Raw genomic sequence first — 18,800 nt, 5'->3', positions numbered from 1 at the left:
GGGTTGCCCAGATGGCATTACAGTGTGTGCCCCTGCGGAAGCCCTGGTTGTTTTGGCCTGGGGCCGACATTTGGAGACACCTTTGCAAATCCAGAGTATCAGCACCCTTTGGGGTCTGGAATGTGCCCCCAGCGTGGCTGTCCCTGGCAGATGTATGGGTGAACCTTTCTTGAGGGTCAGGCAGGCAGGAGCTCTCTAGATCCTGTCCTCTCTCCAGTTCAACCCTGGCTGGGAAATGGCAGGGACCAGCAGAGCTCCACCAGAGGGTCCGATCTGTGCTGAGAGGGGTGGATTTTTCCCCAAAAGCTGGGCCTGGTGGATCAGCTCTGACACAGGATGGCAGGAGGGCGCTGAGCCCCTCGTGGCAGGAGGAACAGATCCACTGGATCTCACGTGGATGGTCACTGTTTGCCGCTGCAGGCCCGCCAGCGGGAGAAGATGAACGAGGAGCACAACAAGCGGCTCTCGGACACCGTGGACCGTCTGCTGAGCGAGTCCAACGAGCGGCTGCAGCTGCACCTCAAGGAGAGGATGGCAGCCCTGGAGGAGAAGGTAGTGGCTGGGGGGCAGGGGGTCCTCTGGGGGGCTGGTGGGGGGGTTGAGGGGTCCGCAGCCCCTCCGGCACGGAGCCTCGGCCAGCCACAGTGCAGGAGTTTGGAAGTACCTGTGCAGGGATGGAGAAATGATCACATGCAGGATGCCAGCCGGGGCTGGTGGGAGTGCAGGGAAGCGTGCTCTGCCTCGCACCCCCCCCTCCAGCCAGCCCTCGCTTGGTGAGACCCGCTCCCCACCACCTTCCACCTCCCACAGCAGCAGGATTTCTCCTGCTCCTTTTCCCTCCCTTCCCTGTTTCTCTCCTGGTGCAGCCTTGACTCCAGCCTGTGCCCGGCTGTCCGAGTAAAAACCCTACTGCATTTTGCAGGAGAAAATGCAGCGTTCATCCTCTCCCCCCTGCCCACCCCCTCCACGTGCTGCCTTGAAACCTTCCTGTCCCCCAAGCTGGGGTGGATCTGCCTGCTCCGAGCCAGGGCAGAGTCCACCAGCAGCCTCCCAGCTCCTACCGGGCTCCTCCTGGGGAACCGGGCTTTCCTCTGAGGAGCCAGCTGGAGCTGCTGCTGCCCCAGCATGAATGCGATAAGCAAAGATTCACCTCGCAGTGCCACCGGGAGCTCAGCCCTTGATAATTCACCTCTCTTTGGGTTCCTGCAGGGACCAGGCTCCCCTCAGCAAGTCAGAGCACAGAGGGGCTGCATCCCCCACCTGATGCCTCCAGGACTAGGTCTGTCTCCCCCACTGCTCTGCACCTCCTGTCCCCAAGCAGGCCTGGCTGTCCCAGCGTGTCCAGTCACTGGGCGGATGGGTCTGAGTGGCTCTGGGTACAGAGCAGGACCCTCCACGTGGGGCTGAGTCCAAATACTCACCCCAGCAAGAACAGGGACCAGAGCAATGGCACCTCCTGAACAGGCATCGTCTGCTCCCCAGCCTGCTGCCAGCAATGGCTCACCCAGAGAGTTCCTCCAGGTCTTCCATGGGCAAAAATGATCCTGTTTGGCTGCCAGCACCTCCCAAAAAAGAGCACTAGGTTAAGCAGTTGCAAACACATCTTCTTTTGCCCCTGCCTATTCCCTAGCTTAGACATAGGGCACATTTTTGCCCTTGATCCAGCTGCTGGAGGAGCTGATCTCCTCTCAGACGCGTTTCCTAATCTTCACGCCTTGCCCATCAACTCTCTAATCACCGCTTGCCCTCCGTGGCCGTGCCCTGGCCCTGGTGTGGGGCAGGAGTTGAGCTACGGCATCCCTGCTTGAGGAGCAGGAGGTCTGCAGAGACCGGTTCGCAAGCAGGTAGGTGAGGAGTAGATCAGGGACCCGTTGCCATCCCTCCTGCCAGGCATCCGTCACACCTTCCACGCTGGCCATTCCCGGGAGTCCACGCGGCCGTTTCCTAAACGGTCTCTCTCTTTTTCTTTCCTGTTTTTGTTCCCTTTTCTTTTGTTTCGTTTGTTTGGTTTTTTTTGTTTTTTTTTTTTTTTCCCAAGAACACATTGTTACAAGAGCTGGAAAATACCCAAAAGCAGATAGAGGAACACCAGCACGACAAGGTAAATGCCGCTGCAGGGAGCCTGCCCTAGTGACTGCGCTTCCTCACTCCTAGTCCCCGGCTAGTGGCAGTCGCGCCTCCTAAAATACCCTAGTTTCGGAGGAGCTGGGATCCCAAAGCGCCCAGCAGCAGGAGGCCACAAACTAACCCACGCAGTGGCTGGACGGAAGCTGCCACCCACCTCCCCGGAGACCCCCGGTTCGGTTCCCTAACAGGCACGTTCAGTCCCGTCTCCATATTTCTCTCACGTTCATCCATCCCCGACCCCCCGCCGAGGACAGCAGCGAGGACGGGGTGGCTTCTAGAGGAGGGTTCACCCCAGCGCTCCCTGGAGTAGCCACGTCCCCTTCACCCCCCGAGGCTTTCTCTCCCCTCTCACTCGAACTCGGGGGAGGACCTGCTCCGTGCCCAGCTTGCAGGAGGCCCCGTAGGTCTTCACACCCCCCTGCCCTCAGATAAAACATCTAAGTAGGGTCTGTGACACCAGTCCGTGTTGGTCTGTGCTGGAAAGCTGGAGGGTCGCAGCTCTTTGAAGCAATGGGCACTTTTGGGACGTGCCCCATGTCTCATGCATGGTTGTGGGGGCTGGGGGGCTGCTTTCCCCCTTGCCCAGGGCCTTGCTCTCCCGCAGCAAGGATGTGTGGGCACCGCTTCTGCATCCCAGCCATGGCTGCTCGGCTGCAGGCAGAGGCAAAGCTGGGAGCCCTGCATGGCGCTGCCTGCATGTTGCCCACCCTGGATCTGCCCCTTTGCCCATGGGACCGGATCCTGCTGTGCCTGGAGAATCCCATCCCCGTCCCCTTCCCACCTCCTCAGCCACCCTCAGCCTCCCCCCTCGCATCTCCCGCGGGGCACCACGGCCACACAGAGCAGGCACAGGCTGCCGATGAGGATGGGGCTGGCAGCAGGAGGGACGGGGCCAGCATCAAATGTGGCTAGTGGGTCCCTCACTGCTGGCCCTTTGTGTACGTGCAGCCTGGAGCAAAACCAGAGCATCCCAGTGGGACTGGTTTTCCTTCATCTCTCAAACCAGCATCGCTTTGGGCACACGTGTGTCTGTCTGTCTGACTGTCTGTCTGGCCCGTGGTCACCTCCTCCCCTCGCTGCATCGCCCCGGCATCGTCATTCACTGTCGCCTGCATGAGCTGTTTCTTTACCGATGAGTCAAAGGTGCTTTAAACCTGGGATGTGGGGGTTTTAAAGGGAATATAAACCTGGAAATAGCTGAGGATGTGGATTGTCCCAAACCTGGCTGCTCTTCAGAGCAAAACCAACCCCTGCCTGTCCCTTGTCTCACCCCGAACAGCGACGGTTGTCCGATGAGATCGACAAACTGAGGCTGGAGGTCGATCAGCTCAAGACCAGAAGTGGGACATTTGTGGAGAGCGTGCATGCAAGGTAAGGGCCACCCTGCTTCCCTCCTGCACCCATGGCTGGCGGGGCATTCTGCTTTTAAGGCCCCAAAATGCTGTTGGCATCAGGCATTTCTGGTTTCACCAAGCCTCAGTGCAGGCTGCAGGGTGGTTCATCGCAACAGGGTCAGCTCCAGCTGTGCTGTCCCCACCATGGATTTGTTCTGGGGTGGGACGCAAGACTGTTGAGAATAGTCCATCCCAACTGAATGGCCCAAAATTCGCCTTTCTAATGGCAAAAAACCACTGGGCATCGTTTCTTTTTCTGCACAAAGGCCTTAGGGTTTAATTTTATGTGAAAGCTGGATGTTCACCAAACGCTTTTCCCCCTGTGGCGTGCTGGGGATGGGCTGCTGGAGAAGGAGGAATCTCTTTTGAGCTGTTGCAGGCAAAGGAGAATGAACCCCCCCCATTTTTTTCCCCTCCTTTCTACAATGGTCCTCCCACACCCTTTCGTTTAAAGTCAGCTGGGAGATGGGGAGGTCCCAGCCCAGAGCACCGGGAGGAGAGGTGAGTCCATCGGGTCTCAGCCCGGGCACTGACCGGGGGTACCCTGCGCCGCTGCAAGAAACCAAGGCGGGGGGGGGGGGTTAGAAAAAGAGGGTTCCAGCAGGAGATGCACCCCAGTGCCTTGTGCGGCTGCCTGGGAGACCACGTCCTCTCAATGAGAGCGACCACCAGTGGGGAACATTCTCCTCCCAGGAAGGCTGGAAAAGTGTAACCAGCTTTGAATCTGCCAGCAGCTGCGGCAGAGAGGAGAAGGGCTGGAGGCCCCGCATCTGTCGTGGAGAGAAAAAGCTGGGGAGAGAGGAAGAACTTGTGAGGATGACAGATAGCTGAGTGCCAGAGGAGTGTCTGGAACACGTGTGGGACCTCTTTGTATGGGTCTGTAAGAAGAAGATGGACAGTTTTTTTATTTTTTTTTTTTAATTTCTTGGAGGAAAAATCAGCAGAAAGCTTGCATTACAGAGGCCAGAATAATCCCCCAGCTGAAATGTCAGCTTTTGTCTAAGGTGCCTTTATCTGTTTTTAGCTCGGGAGCAGCTTGTCAGCGGCTCCGCAGCTTAAATCCCCTTAAAACTTGGGCTCTGCCTTCGTCTGCAAACACCAGGCTGACGCCAAGCCAAGCTGCCCGTGTTAACAGTCTTGTCTGGGCTCGGTAGGATGCTGGGGTGGGAGCCCAAATCTGTGTCTGCGCCGCAAACCAGTCCCACCCTGGTGGAAAAACACGGATCTGCCTTGGATAACAGCTTTTGTCATCTTAAAAGAAAAAACCCTCACGCCTCCTACGGCAATGTGTATAGGGAGTAATGACCCCTGCTCCGGGAAGGCACTTTGCTCAGCTGCGTGATGTGGTATTCCAGGTGAGGAGGAGCAACCAGGCAACATGGAGATATAAATGAGTGCCATGAGTGGTAAAGAGTGGACTCGTGTCCAACAGCAGCCTCTGTGTTATCCTGCCTGGCACAGGGACCTGCTCCCGAGCACCAGCCCAAGCATGGAGGAGGAGGAGGAAGGAGTCCCAGCCAGTTTCTGCTGGGAGATCACAGAATCACAGAGGCAGAGACCTCTGGAGATCATCCAGTCCAACCCCCTGACAAAGCAGGGTCACCCAGAGCAGGTTGCACAGGAATGTGTCCAGACAGGGTTTGAATGTCTCTAGAGAAGGAGACTCCACCACCTCTCTGGGCAGCCTGTTCCAGGGCTCTGACACCCTCACAGGAGAGAAGTTCTTCCTCATGTTGAGATGGAATTTCCCATGTCCCAGTTTGTGCCCGGGCACCACTGGGAAGAGTCTGGCCCCATCCTCTTGCCCCCCGCCCTTTAGCTATTGCTCAGCATCGATGAGATCCCCTCTCAGGCTGCTCTTCTCCAGCTGAACAGCCCCAGGTCCCTCAGCCTTTCCTCAGCACAGAGATGCTCCACTCCCTGAGCATCTTCGTAGCCTCCGCTGGACTCTCTCCAGCAGCTCCCTCTCCTTCTGGAACCAGGGGGCCCAGAACTGGACCCAGGACTCCCAAACAAGGCTCATGTCCCCACATCTGGAAGATCTGTTTCAAATGGGATTTTATTTATCAGGAGGTGGGGTTTTTTTGTGAAAATATTGAAGAAAACATAAAAAGAAGGAGAAAATCTCCCCGGCCAGCCCTTGTTGTGTACCCCGGGAATGGAGAAGAAAGGCAGGGTGGGTTTGGCCAGACCTGACTGGATGCCCCAGTGGGAGCTGCAGCACACGGGGAGGGAGCAGCAGGACAAGGGCCCAGGGATGAGCTTCCTGCAGTCTGTGAGCCCATCTCCAGGGCCAGCGTGGGGGGAATGGGGCATCTTTTCTGAAGCCTGGTTTTACATCATTTCATGCAGAGCAGGCAGGCATCAGTGTGTGGGCATCCCGGAGTGGCCTTGTCCTCCTCTGTCCTGAGCCAGCCTGGGCTGCGAGGGGAGCAGCCCAGGGACAGAGGCATCCTTGCATGGAGCAGTGTCCCCAACAAGGCTCTTTCTCCCCAGGTCCCATATGGGCAGCACCACAGACCTGCGCTTCCCACTGAGCGCTGTGGTCCATGCCCCCGCCGAGCCCTTCGGGACAGCCCCAGGAATGCCTCGGGCGCAGAAGGGCCGATTCGCTGCCCGGCGAGAGGAGCCAGCCAAGGTAATCCATCTTCATGCCAATATGGCGTCAGAGTTGGGGTCTTCTCCTGCCTTACGCAGTGGTCTCACATGTCCCTGACTTGGGGACATGGGGCATTTTCCTTAACCTGATGCGTGGATGGGATAATGTGGTAGGAAGGGTTTCCCCACAGGGGTTGTGTTGAGGTGTGACTGTTGTGTGGAGGACTCCAGTTTGGCTTTTGGAGACTTGGAGGTGCCATGTGGGACCAGTAGACCTTGTTCCCCCAGGACTGGGAGCAGGCCCAGGCAGGCAGCGTCCTGGCCACGGGGCCTCATGCCTTCGACAGCGACCCTGAGATCTCTGATGTGGATGAGGATGACCGCGAGACGCTCTTCAGCTCCATGGATGTGCTCTCCCCTGGTGGGCACTCTGATGCCCAGACGTTGGCCATGATGCTCCAGGAGCAGCTGGATGCTATCAACGAGGAGATCAGGTAGTGATCAGACCGTGGCCAAAACCCAGCACTGCCTTGCTCTGAAATGGCTCCGGGGGGGAAACAAAGTGCCGGGAGGTGGGAGGAGGCTCTCATGCCCTAAAATTGAGATCTTGGCTCAGCTTCAGCCAAGGAAATGGCTCCAGGACATCCAGCCACAGGGCTTGGTCCTTGTCCCTCAGCTGCACCAGTGCTGGCTCACAGAAAGGATCATTAATTTTAAAAATAGTCCCCCATGAATATTAAAAGAAATTGTGGTGTGTCTCAGCTGGTTTATGTGGATCCCAATGGGTCTTGCTGCCATTCCTGGAAACTGGGGACTCGAGTCACAGCACCTAAGGTGCATTTCCCCAGGGCAGGGAGATCCTATGGCTGGGAGGTGTGAGATGACTCCCCAGAAAGTTGGGGAGCCAGGAGCCCTGAGCCCCGCTACTCCCCCAGGATGATCCAAGAGGAGAAGGAGTCCACCGAGCTCCGCGCGGAGGAGCTGGAGACCCGCGTCACCAGCGGCAGCATGGAGGGCCTCAACCTCACCCAGCTCTGCAAAAGGGCTTCCATCCCCACCTCTCTGACGGCCCTGTCCCTGGCCAGCTCGTCCCCCCCGCTCAGCGGCCGCTCCACCCCCAAGCTCACCTCCCGCAGCGCCGCGCAGGACCTGGACCGCATGGGGATCATGACGTTGGTGAGGAGGCGCGCGGGGCGATGGGGGGCTGGACCGGGTCTGCACGTGGGGTGGGGGCGATGCCCCGGTGTCTGCACGGGTGTGCGGGAGGGTGGTGCGGGTGGAAGGGGGGTGCCCGTGTTTACCGTCTGCCAGCCTGGCACACCTGGCCCCGGGGCTGCTCTGCGCGGGGGTTCTCCATTAACTGCCCCCCTTTCTGTGTCTCTCTCGCTTTCCCCCTTGCAATCAGCCCAGCGACTTGAGGAAGCACCGGAGGAAACTGCTAGTGAGTGGCTCCCATCCCCTTGGGTTTTGTCCAAGCCCCTTTTCCAGCCTGCTCCTGGCTTTGTCCGCACCAGGTCAGGGCACAGCAGGCGTGGGATGGAGCTGGAGATCCCAGGGATTCAGCAGGAGGATCATGGGGATCCCGTAAGGTCCTTGGAGATGTGTCCGCTGGCAGCCTGGGGGGTCTGGCAGGACATGGGGAGGTTCAGAAAGCCGCTAGGTCCTCAAACATTGTGTGTCCCCTCTGGTGACAAGGGTGTCTTTGAGACATTCCCATCTGTACTCCTCAGAGCCCTCTGCTGAGGGCCAGCAGCTTCTGTCCCCACACCCTGAGCTGGACCAGGGGGCTGCATCCTCTCTTCTCCCTGTTCCCAGGATCTTGGCCATCCGGCCACATCCTCCCCATCTGCTTGGGCATCTCGAGCCATTGCCAGAGCTCTAGTTCAGGCCAATCCTGGAGCGTGGCAAAGCCTCAGGGCCCTGGTGGCTCTTTTGGCCATGCCTCCACGGAGCAAGAGAGAGGCAGGCAGCAGGGCAAGGATGGAGTTGGCTTTGGCCACCCAGCCTCACGGCTTCTCTGCTTGTTCAGTCACCCGCAGCTCGGGATGAAAGCCGCGAGGATAAAACCACCATCAAATGTGAGACGTCCCCCCCATCCTCACCCAGGACGTTGCGGCTGGAGAAGCTGGGCCACCCTGCGCTGAGTCAGGAGGATGGGAAGAGGTACGTGGAGCAGGCTTTGGATCTCACACCAGCGCCTGCTCTGTTGGGCTGAGGATTTAATGGGGATTGTGGGTCGGGCTGGGGTTTGCCACGGCTTGTGCGCTGCTCGGGAATAACCTAAAGGCTTTGCTGTTCCTCTCCCTCCTCCATCCCCAGCTCGCTGGAGGAGCAGGCCAGCAACCCCAGCAGCAACAGCAGCCAGGACTCCTTGCACAAGGGCTCCAAGAGGAAGGGGATCAAATCCTCCATCGGGCGCTTGTTCGGGAAAAAAGAGAAGGGTCGCTTGATTCAGCTGAGCAGAGAAGGGGCCACGGGGCAGGGTCCGTGAGCAGCCCTATTCCCCTCCGGGCCGGGCGGGCGAACTCTCGGGCCGGGCTCTCTGCACGCCTCCCGGCACAGTCTGGATTTGGGGTGCCGTTGGGGTGACAGGCGGAGGAGCAGGGACACCCCTGCTGGTTTGGGGGTGTTGGGGCCACTGGTTCTGGGGCTCCAGGGCCGTTGGGTGCTGGTCCTTTCTGGCCTGAGCGTGGTGTCGGTCTTAGTGCTCTGCAAGAGCTGCCATGAGCATGGTGACCCCCCCATCACTGTATCTCATCTTTAGTGTCCCCAAATCTGCTTCCCTCCACACGGGACCTTCTTGATTTTGCAGAGCCCTTTGGTAGGAGCTGCTTTTCCAACCCCTAAATCCTTTACTGCTTTGATGTGGAGCATTTTGAAATGGGAGGGGATCCCCTTGGGCTTCCCAGGCGTGCAGGGGGGCTGTGGGGGTGGGCTGGAAATGGAGACTGTCCCCTCCTGTGCTGCGATTTTGCGTCCCCCACACCCTGGCATGGGGACTGTGGCAGTGCCCCCACGGAACCCATGGGACATCACACTGACGTGAGGATCTTTTGCTTGCACAGTAGTACTGCTGACCGACGTGGAAGTGGGCATGCAGGACCCTCTGGGACTTGGCAAGCTGGGGGCTCAGGCCGAGAAGGATCGGCGCCTGCGGAAGAAGTGAGTGAACGTCCTTCCCTGCCCCAGCAAGAAAATGTCCTGCCTGATGGATGCCCCTTCCCTGCAGGGGTTCAAGGCCAGGCTGGACGGGGCTTTGAGCAACCTGGTCTGGTGGGAGGTGTCCCTGCCCAGGGCAGGGGGGGTTGGAACTAGATGATCTTTAAGGTCCCTTCCAACCCAAACCATTCTATGATGCTGTGATTCTGTGGGTGAGAAGCCATGGTATGGGACTGGGAATTTCTGGAAATGTTTCTCATCTTCACCTTCTCTTGAGCACTTTTAGCTCCTTTATTGCTTTGCTGCCAGCTGGTTCTTACTGCCCATGGTCTCTTCCCTTTTAAAAGTTGCTCCCTTCCCCACAAGCCCCCAGCAAATCACTCGTCTGCTTCTGTTCCCTCCAGGCACGAACTCCTGGAAGAGGCTCGGAGGAAAGGATTGCCCTTTGCTCACTGGGACGGCCCCACGGTTGTCTCCTGGCTGGAGGTGAGGCAGAGCATGCCCGTGCGTTGTCCCTGCGTTGTCCCCATGCCCTGACAGCTCTGCAGTCGCCGTCGGTCTGTAGTGTGCTCCCCTGGCAGCAGTGCAGCACCCTGCAGTCCCACCATGCTTGGTCCATGCACATGGTTGGTGATTGCAAAATCTGGGGGAGCAGAGCAGATCCTTCACATGATCTGTAGAGCTATGGGGTTTCCTCAAGCCCACGCCGTAGCTTTTAGTTGAAAGGCTCAGTGGGTGCTCTTGCTCTGTGCTGTGTCCATCAGATATAGGGGTGCTGGGCAGCCACAGGCCAAGGTACAAACGAAAAAGGAGCCCCATGTCAGTCCCCAACTTTGATACTGAGCTTCAAACTGGGTGGCCTTGGTCCTACCAGAGGAAGTGAGGGAAGATCGACAGGGCAGTGACTGGCTTTGCCCTGTCTTGGCAGCTCTGGGTGGGGATGCCGGCCTGGTACGTTGCCGCTTGCCGAGCCAACGTGAAGAGCGGAGCCATCATGTCGGCCCTGTCCGACACAGAGATCCAGAGGGAAATCGGCATCAGCAATGCCCTGCATCGCCTGAAGCTGCGTCTGGCCATCCAGGAGATGGTCTCGCTCACAAGCCCCTCTGCACCACCCACCTCACGGACGGTAAGTGCCCACTCTTCCTGCAGACAGACCCTCCATGGGGCAGGACGACGCACTTCTTCCCCCCTTTCCCTGACTCCTTGAGACCCAGTGGTCCATCAGTCCCCAGGGAGTCACAGTGTCACAAGCAAGTGTGACTGTAGAGAGGGTGACGTTCCCTCATGGACCAGTCAAACCACCATACAAGTGTCCTCAGGCACAAAGATGTTTATGGCCATCGAGTGTGAAACACTTTCCTGTCTTGAGGCACCAGCAGATGCTCTTGTCTCACACTCAGAGGCTGGATAGGACACGGAACAGAGGGAGGGATCATGTCTTGTGCTGGTCCCCAAAACCCCTGAGGGGTTACTGGTGCCCCAGTAATGCCAAGACAGAAAGACAGTCAGCAGAAGGGCCCCAAGCATGGTGTGTCCCCTCAGATGGCCATGGCTGGGGTCATGGCTGTCCGAGTCAAGCCTGAAGGCTCCATGGGCATAACTCCAAAGTATAAGGGCAGCCAAAGGGCCAGTGGTCCTTGTTGTGCTCTGTGTGGCTGCATGGACAGCCCGGGGTCCTCCCGGGCAGTGGGGAGCCACCAGCCCAAGCTGCAAGGACAGTGCGAGATCTCCCCAGTACAGCTCCAAGTGCAAGGGTGGCCTGATCCTCCATAAGCCTGAGCCAGGCTTATTTCCAGCACGGTTGTAAGCCGAGGCCACGGCTCCGTGGTGGTTTATCCTGACCACTCTGCTCTTTTCCCTGCAGTCCTCTGGAAATGTCTGGGTCACACATGAAGAGATGGAGAACATGGCGACTTCCACCAAGACGGTGAGGCCGGCCCCACTGTTGCTGCACAGCATATCGGTTACCGGGCTGAGCCCCAGGCGTGCATTAACACGCTAAACCCTGGGAGGGAAGGAGATCTCTGCTCCGTCTCATGTGTCAGCTCTTGGCCGGCACTGTGCACCTGTTTAGAAACCATCTTTCAACCTTTAATATCCCCAAAATTTCTAAAACTGGCTTAAAAAACATCAGATGCATTTTCCTTTGTCAAGCCCCTGTGGGTTTTGCTGGGTCTGGAGTAGATGGTGTGTCAGTTGTGAGGTAGAGGAAGGAAAGACAAAACACAAGAGTGATCTCAGATAGACGCGTGAGATTGAGTCCCACATTGGTTATACCCAAAGAAGTCGCCGTCTAATCTCCTGTTGACCGTAGCACACCCAAATGTTGTCTCCACCATCTGTCCCCACCACTCTGGCTGATGGCTTGGGGTCCCTTGGAGGGATGTAGCCGTGCTCCCAAAAGCTCCGGCTCCTTTGGAGAGGTGTAGCCATGTGCCCCTCTCTGCAACTGGACCCCATGTCCATACCTCAGAGCAGGAGTAGAATTTTGGATTTTTTGTGTGAATTAGGCATTTTATTGAAGCTTGTGTTGGCTGGTCGAATAGCACAGACCTGTAACCGACACCTGTAACTGGGGGTGCCTTTTGGGGACAGAGAGCTCAGAGTTATGGCAGGGATGTGACACTTCCCCTTGGCAGGCTTTGTGAGGCTGAGCAAAACCAGCGCAGGTTGACAAGGGAAGAAATAGCTACAAAATTGGGAAGTGAGTTTGGGCAGCCCCGCTGGGGGCTGTGACCCATGAGCCGAAGCTTTGGTTTCTCTCTGCTTCCTTCTGTCCTTTGGGGCACCCAAGAACTACCCGTATTTCCCAGGAAAGATGGATGAGCCCCAGTGTCTGTGCCATCTCCAGCCCATCCTGTATCCTCCTTACTTGACGGAGAAATGGGGTGAAACCCGGGCCCAGCAGGGTGGGGGTGTCCCCAGCACCCTGTCGACAAGGCTGAGCTCCCTGAGCCGTGCAGCCGTGACACCGACCCCCATCCCCGAGGGGTCCCACCGTGCCGAGGGGTCCCACGCTCAGCACACGCTTCCACAGCGCAGGGCCACCAGGTACTGACCTTCTCTGTCCTTTCTATTGACATGCTGCGTGTGTCACGCTTAGGACACAGAGGAAGGCAGCTGGGCACAGGTGAGGTCCCCGTGTCACCCTTTTCCGCGGGCGGTACCTGGGGTGGGTGTGGGTGGGAGAACTGGACATCACAGGGCCCCCAGGGGTTGATCTCAGGGCATCAGTAGTCACCAGGTCCTGCTTGGAATCTGAGTCCACACCCTGGGGTTGCTCTTCTGGGCTATCTCTTGGGCATGGCATGGTCCTCCTGGGGTCTTGCATCAAGCAGCGTCCTCTGCTTCAGGCAGAGTGGCTTTTTATGTGAAAGACACAGATCCTGTGTTAAATCCCCAACACAAGAGTGAGCAGCCACCCTGCACGGAGGCAGGTTTCTAGCTGCACAGACAATGCGTTTTCACCTTTTTTTTTTTTAGCCCCAAGTTCAGGATATGGACCATTTTCATGAACTGAAAAGGTGGGAAGAAAGAGTCCTGTTTGGACCCATTTCATCTGATTTTATCACTCTCATGTTTTCTTTTATTCTGGTGGATTTTATTTTATTTTTGGACCCAAAATCAGCTTACAGTGAAAGTGAATGGATGTTCTGCCCAAAACTGACCTTTTTTTTTTCATTTTGAAGTCACAAAGTAGATCTCTTGGTGATTTCTAAGCTTCTTAAAAATCAGTTGGGGATACACTAAAACCTATTTCGTAGTTAGTTGCTTCAGCTTTCATGAATGTGCTTTTTCCAGAAGAAGCTGGTCATAAAGTCCAACTACCCCTTATGCTTGCTTTTTGGCTACTGCCTTGTCTCCTTGGGGGACACCAGTAGGACACAGACCATGGCCATCAGGACTATTTCCTCCAGCTCCTTCAGTATAAACTGGGGTTAAACTGGTTCTCTGGTCCAGGTTTGATCCTCAGGACAGTGACCCCCAGGCTGCAGTGTTGAACTGTCACTGGTCTCCTGGGAGTCTGCAGCTCCATCAAGTCCTGATTTCTCCCTAGCTTCTCCATTTGCTTCTCCACAGACACTGGCCTATGGGGACATGAACCATGAGTGGATTGGGAACGAGTGGTTGCCCAGCTTGGGTCTCCCGCAGTATCGCAGCTACTTTATGGAGTGTCTGGTTGATGCACGGATGCTGGACCACCTCACCAAGAAAGATCTCAGAGTGCACCTGAAGATGGTGGACAGCTTCCACCGGTGAGTCCTCTCCTTCAGGAGGTCTGTATATGGAGTAGAGAGAGGATGGGGGAATTTGAGGGATTCTCCCCTGTCTTGGCCAGCCCTGGCACCAGAGGATGGCTCTTCTAGGCTAAACTGAACCACCTGCTCTGGGGCAGCTCATATGGGCAAATGTTCTCCTTCAGCACACTCCATCCAGCAAAGTTGCAGAAGACCAAGCCTTCTCCTGGCTGTGGAGCAAACCACAGGCAAAACAAAGGCTCATCCCACCTGGTCTCCCCGTGGCAGGCAAAGCAGTCATCTGCCAGCGGCCCGGCTTGGAGAAGGCTTATGCCATCCCAGCCACCTTGCCCAAGCACCAGCATCCTTGTCTGCTGACCACCAGTGCTTGGCTCAGACCAGGTTGTGGTGGGGATCATGGGCATTGTCTCCTTCCTCTCTCTGGCCAGCAGAGAGGAAGGGGTGCACAGGGAGCACATCCTGGCGTGGCTTTTGAGTGGGCAGATCGATACCCCAGCCCATGGGGTACCACCATCTATCCCGACCCATGGGGCTGTGTCCATGGGCCTGCCAGGGCCCTCCCTGCTCTGGGGATGAACCCTTCAGCCTGGAGCAGCTCCCATGGGCTGGTTCTCCCCAGCCGCTGAGCTGGGAGCATCATTCCTTAGATCCCTGCACTCTCCAGCAGGTAGAACAGAGTAAAACTGATGGAGCGGGGAATTACCATGGATGGGAGGGACGTTCCCTGTTTTCTGGCCAGGGTCTTCCCTTTGGGCTGTGTCTGTGCTGACCCAACCCTGAACCGAAGCATCCTTTGGGCACGTGGAGAGCGAGCAGGGAAGTGGGTCCCTCTGCAGGCCCCTCCAATGCGATGCTGAGCCCTCCTGACTGTTGGGTGACATCTTGTGTCCTTGCAGCACCAGTCTCCAGTACGGCATCATGTGCCTGAAGAGGCTCAACTACGACCGTAAAGAGCTCGAGAGGAGGCGGGAAGAGACCCAGCATGAAATCAAAGGTCAGCAGCCACATACACCATCCAGCTCTGGAAAAGGAGACGGAAAACCTCCCAAGAGATGCCCAGTGATGGTCTCTCTCCTATCCCTTGTTTTTAACACAGTAGGGAAAAAATCATTATTTCTGAGGAACCCTGCCTGTAGGACTGTTCTCCCTGGGGAACAGGATTTCCCCAACAGATTGCTCTAGGTGGCTTTGTGCAGCTTGGCCCGGTCAGGCGTGAGAAGGCAGGAAGGGGATCAAGACAGGAAAGATCCGGTCCAAGCATCGGATTGGCTTCTCCTGCCCATTTCAGATGCTCAGAACCGCCCCCCGGCTCGCTCAGCCTCCCCTTCCTGCCTGTCCTGAGATTCCCTGCGCATCTGGCTGCTGCTTAGATTACATCTCATTATTGATAATGCCCCTAATTACACCAGCAGCCGTGGGTTCTTAGGATTAATTTTCACAGTTGTTTTCTGCCTGTTATTTCAGCATTTAGTTTGGTAAATTGCAGTGAGCTGTTCCTGGCACTTGAGCACCCGGTATCGCTGCTGGCTCGGGAAGGAGAATCCCAGGATCAGCCTGGGGCAGAGCCAGAGGGCTTCAGGACACCATCGGGTCCCCACACAACCAGGAGCGTGGTCTGAGCCGGCTCTGAGACATCCCCTTGCTCTTTTTCAGACGTGTTGGTGTGGACCAACGACCAGGTCATCCACTGGATCCAGTCCATCGGGCTCCGCGAGTACGCGAACAACCTCGTCGAGAGCGGGGTGCACGGGGCGCTCCTGGCCCTCGATGAAAACTTTGACCACAACAGCCTGGCGCTCGTGCTGCAAATCCCCACACAGAACACGCAGGTGAGAGCAACATCCCTGGGGGGTTTGGAGGAGAGCGGCCAGTGTGGGACACGGCTGCAGTGGGACTCCAGTACCTAAAGGGGCTCCAGGAAAGCTGGGGAGGGACTCTGGATCAGGGAGGGGAGCCATAGGAGGAGGGGGAAGGGTTTGACACTGAAAAAGGGGAGATTGAGATGAGATCTCAGGAAGAACTTCTTTGCTGTGAGGGTGGTGAGAGCCTGGCCCAGGTTGCCCAGAGAAGCTGTGGCTGCCCCATCCTTGGAGGGGTTCAAGGCCAGGTTGGAGGGGGCTTGGAGCAACCTGGTCTGGTGGGAGGTGTCCCTGCCCAGGGCAGGGGGGTTGGAACTGGATGATCTTTAAGGTCCCTTCCAACTCTAATCATTCTATGATTCTATGACTCCGCAGTCCCATTAACTCAACTCAGCCTTTCAAAGGGTTTCCTGGGACAGGGGTTTGTGCTGGGAACCATTCCCACCGATGAGGAACCCTCATTTGGTGCTATTTTCAGGCTCGACAAGTGCTGGAGAGGGAGTTTAACAACCTGCTCGCCTTGGGCACGGATCGGAGGCTGGACGATGTGAGTACAAAACCTCTCCCATGTCCAGATCCTGCTGAGCGCCTGTTCTCGTGCAAGAAACAGGAGAGACAGAACCTCTGCTCTATCCTGCCTTGTCCAGGGGTGTCAAATAGTGCATCGCATCGCAAACTCTCTAGAGCATTTGCATGAGCAGTATCTGTGGAATAAACTAGAACTATTAGACAAGGCCCTGAGGAATGTGCTGCCAGGCTGCGGAGGCAGGTGGGGCAGAGTCTTGTGCATCAATTCTAGCCTCATGCTTGGTGGGCTGAGTTTCAAGTAGCCTCACCTGGCTTTTCCTGCCAGCTGCTTTCATACTGCCTTTTAGAGTCACAGATGTTCTGGGCATGACGCATCTGCAGCAGGTAAAGCTGGTGGGTTGGAGATGCCCCACTAGGCAGCCAGAAAGCTGGTCACGTTCAGTCACTGAAGGTGGGAATTCATCTAGATCTCTCCTACATAGAGTTTTCCTCCATGAGATACGATAGCAGAGCTCATCAGGGCTCTTTTCAGAGCAGGCACTTCCAGATGCCATTACCTGGCCGAGGTTAGATTTGTCCCTTGAGGTCTTCATTGAGGCTTGTGTGTTGATGTCTCCAAGGCATCTTTGCAGGCAGGCTGGAGAGAAGAGATGGGCAAGCTGGAAAGGATGAAGCCTATGTCATGGGATCCTGGAGAGCTCTCCTATGTCCTCGGCCCGATTTGATCACACACTTCTGTACTGTTTGAGTTGATCAGGCATACCCTTAGCTAGGTGGAAGCAGCGCTGGTATCTCATGGGGAAAGAAGGTCCTGCTGCCACTGCTGGTGGGCCCATAACCTGCTCTTCCCCTGCAGGGTGACGACAAGACCTTCCGTCGGACCCCGTCCTGGCGAAAGCGCTTCCGCCCGCGGGACGTTCACAGCATCAACATGCTGAGCGGCTCGGCCGAGACGCTGCCCGCCGGCTTCCGCGTCACCAGCCTGGTGCCCCTGCCCCCTCCCTCCGCCCCGGCCAAGAAAATGCCCCCGGAAGGTAGGTCTCCCCTTCTCCCGGGAGTCCCCTCCCACCCCTGCTCAGACCTCATGGGCAACGATGTGCCACCAGGAGAGGCAAGGGAGAGAGGCTGATCACCTGCGATGCTGAATCCATTGATCCTTGAGCCATTGTTGGCTGTGAATGTGTTTTTCAGGCGGGTTATTTCAGACTCCGGTCTGGTGCGTGGTTTCTTTGTTATGAACCGTCGGGATGAGCGAGAGGCCTGGATCGGGGCATGAAACAGGGATATGTGTCCCCCATCCTGGGTTTGGCCTCCAGGTCAGAGCCTGTTGGGGCGATGCTGGGGGCTGTCGGGAAGCAGCAGCCCAGTCTGGGCCAGCCTGGTCCATACTGCCTTTTGGAAACCATCCCCAAAAGGCCTGAATAAACCAGCTGAGCTCAGTCTGAGCGCTGCTGAGGAGCTCTCCCGGGGCTGGCAGGGACCTGCTTGGACACGCGTGCTGCCCCTGCTGCTGGCTGTCCTGTGTTACAGCTGAGCACGCCTGTCCCAGGCTCTGCCCCGCCACTACACGGCTCCTTTCTACAGTTGGTCCCTTCCAAAGCTGTAGGGAGGCACCAGCTCCAGCCAGGTCACCCCAGTTTGTCCCCTGGACCAGGTACCCTGGTGTCACTGTCCCGTCCCCAGCGGTCAGAGATGGCTTCAGCAGGTTCAGAAATGACTGAATGTGAATTAAAAATCTGTGCCTTCACCTTCCGGCTCCAAGCCCCAGGCTCAGCTCTCCCCCCGTCTCCAGATTTGCTCAAATTTCACAGTTTTCCATCCAGCAGTTTGGGTCAAACTTCTGCTTGACCTTTTCCACCCCATCCCTGGAAGCTGCAATTCCCACCTGTGTGAGGACAATGAAACCTGGGACAAAATCCCCAGGACTGGCAGGACCTGGACACTGGCAGAAGGGACCAGTAACAGGCACAAACTTGAACATGGAAGTTCCACCTCAACTGGAGGATTCTTTCCTGTGAGGGTGGCAGAACCCTGGAACAGGCTGCCCAGAGAGGTGGTGGGGGTCTCCTTCTCTGGAGACATTCCAAACCCACCTGGACATGTTCCTGTGCAACCTGCTCTGGGTGGACCTGCTTTGGCAGGGGGTTGGACTGGGTGGTCTCCAGAGGTCCCTTCCAACCCCATATCATTCTGTGATTCTGTGACCTCACTGCCCCAGAGCAGGGACAGCAAGTGGCAACTTTCCAAATATGCCAGAGCTTTGGGAGCATCAGAGCTGGCCAAACGTCCCTCTTCCGTTGACCCTCATCTTCACGTGGCTCCAGTGCACAGCTGCTGCCTAATTAATGTTTCGGTGGGAAGCCGAGGCCTAATTGGAGCAGTCACTAATTGCACGCTCTGCTTTTTGATTCACTTCCAGTTGGTGCCTCTGGGTCGCCAAGGCTGGAGACCTCCACGGTCCGGACGTACTCCTGCTGAGGGTCAGCGTGATGGGAACCAGCCCGGCCCTGGGTAAGTGGGAGGAGGACAGAGGCCTTGGAGCTGGATGGGGAGCGAGAGGAGGGCACAAGGCCCAGCGTCCTCTGCCCGGTACCCCCAGGCAGGGTCTGCCTTCACCGAGGTGTGTCTTGCCATGAAGCACTATGGAGACCTCAGTCATGGGGGGGGACCAGCCCGCTGCTGGCTGAGGCTCACAGAACCCCGAGATGATGCAGAAGGGATGCTCAGCATCCCAACCACATACGGTTTGTCCAGTACCTGGACAGGCAGCTCCACTGGGGATCACCAGGATGCCATCCTAGATGGGGAGGTCCCAGTGGGATGAGGGAAGGGTAGTCAAGGACTTCGGAGAGTCTCCTGGGACCCTGCTGTAC

At 57.1% G+C, this 18,800-nt stretch overlaps 1 protein-coding gene across 1 annotated transcript in view; it reads left to right on the top strand.

The window, feature by feature from the left end:
- Positions 1 to 18,405, top strand: part of PPFIA4 (PTPRF interacting protein alpha 4) — a 31,758-nt gene extending 13,353 nt beyond the window's left edge. The window contains exons 10-28 of the mRNA XM_074163551.1: positions 421 to 552; positions 3,407 to 3,498; positions 6,018 to 6,159; positions 6,408 to 6,613; positions 7,055 to 7,295; positions 7,525 to 7,560; positions 8,149 to 8,282; positions 8,439 to 8,602; positions 9,188 to 9,281; positions 9,683 to 9,764; positions 10,207 to 10,407; positions 11,146 to 11,208; positions 12,385 to 12,411; positions 13,362 to 13,537; positions 14,437 to 14,534; positions 15,194 to 15,369; positions 15,878 to 15,946; positions 16,784 to 16,961; positions 18,347 to 18,405. Of these exons, the coding sequence (XP_074019652.1) occupies positions 421 to 552; positions 3,407 to 3,498; positions 6,018 to 6,159; positions 6,408 to 6,613; positions 7,055 to 7,295; positions 7,525 to 7,560; positions 8,149 to 8,282; positions 8,439 to 8,602; positions 9,188 to 9,281; positions 9,683 to 9,764; positions 10,207 to 10,407; positions 11,146 to 11,208; positions 12,385 to 12,411; positions 13,362 to 13,537; positions 14,437 to 14,534; positions 15,194 to 15,369; positions 15,878 to 15,946; positions 16,784 to 16,961; positions 18,347 to 18,405 (2,370 nt within the window). The remainder of the gene's footprint in view (positions 1 to 420; positions 553 to 3,406; positions 3,499 to 6,017; positions 6,160 to 6,407; positions 6,614 to 7,054; positions 7,296 to 7,524; positions 7,561 to 8,148; positions 8,283 to 8,438; positions 8,603 to 9,187; positions 9,282 to 9,682; positions 9,765 to 10,206; positions 10,408 to 11,145; positions 11,209 to 12,384; positions 12,412 to 13,361; positions 13,538 to 14,436; positions 14,535 to 15,193; positions 15,370 to 15,877; positions 15,947 to 16,783; positions 16,962 to 18,346) is intronic.
- Positions 18,406 to 18,800: the final 395 nt, after the last annotated feature.

Source organism: Numenius arquata, chromosome 24 (genome assembly GCF_964106895.1).
Source record: "Numenius arquata chromosome 24, bNumArq3.hap1.1, whole genome shotgun sequence".
Taxonomy (NCBI): domain Eukaryota; kingdom Metazoa; phylum Chordata; class Aves; order Charadriiformes; family Scolopacidae; genus Numenius; species Numenius arquata.
Note: the sequence above shows the minus strand (reverse complement) of the source record. Positions and strands in the feature narration are given on the sequence as shown.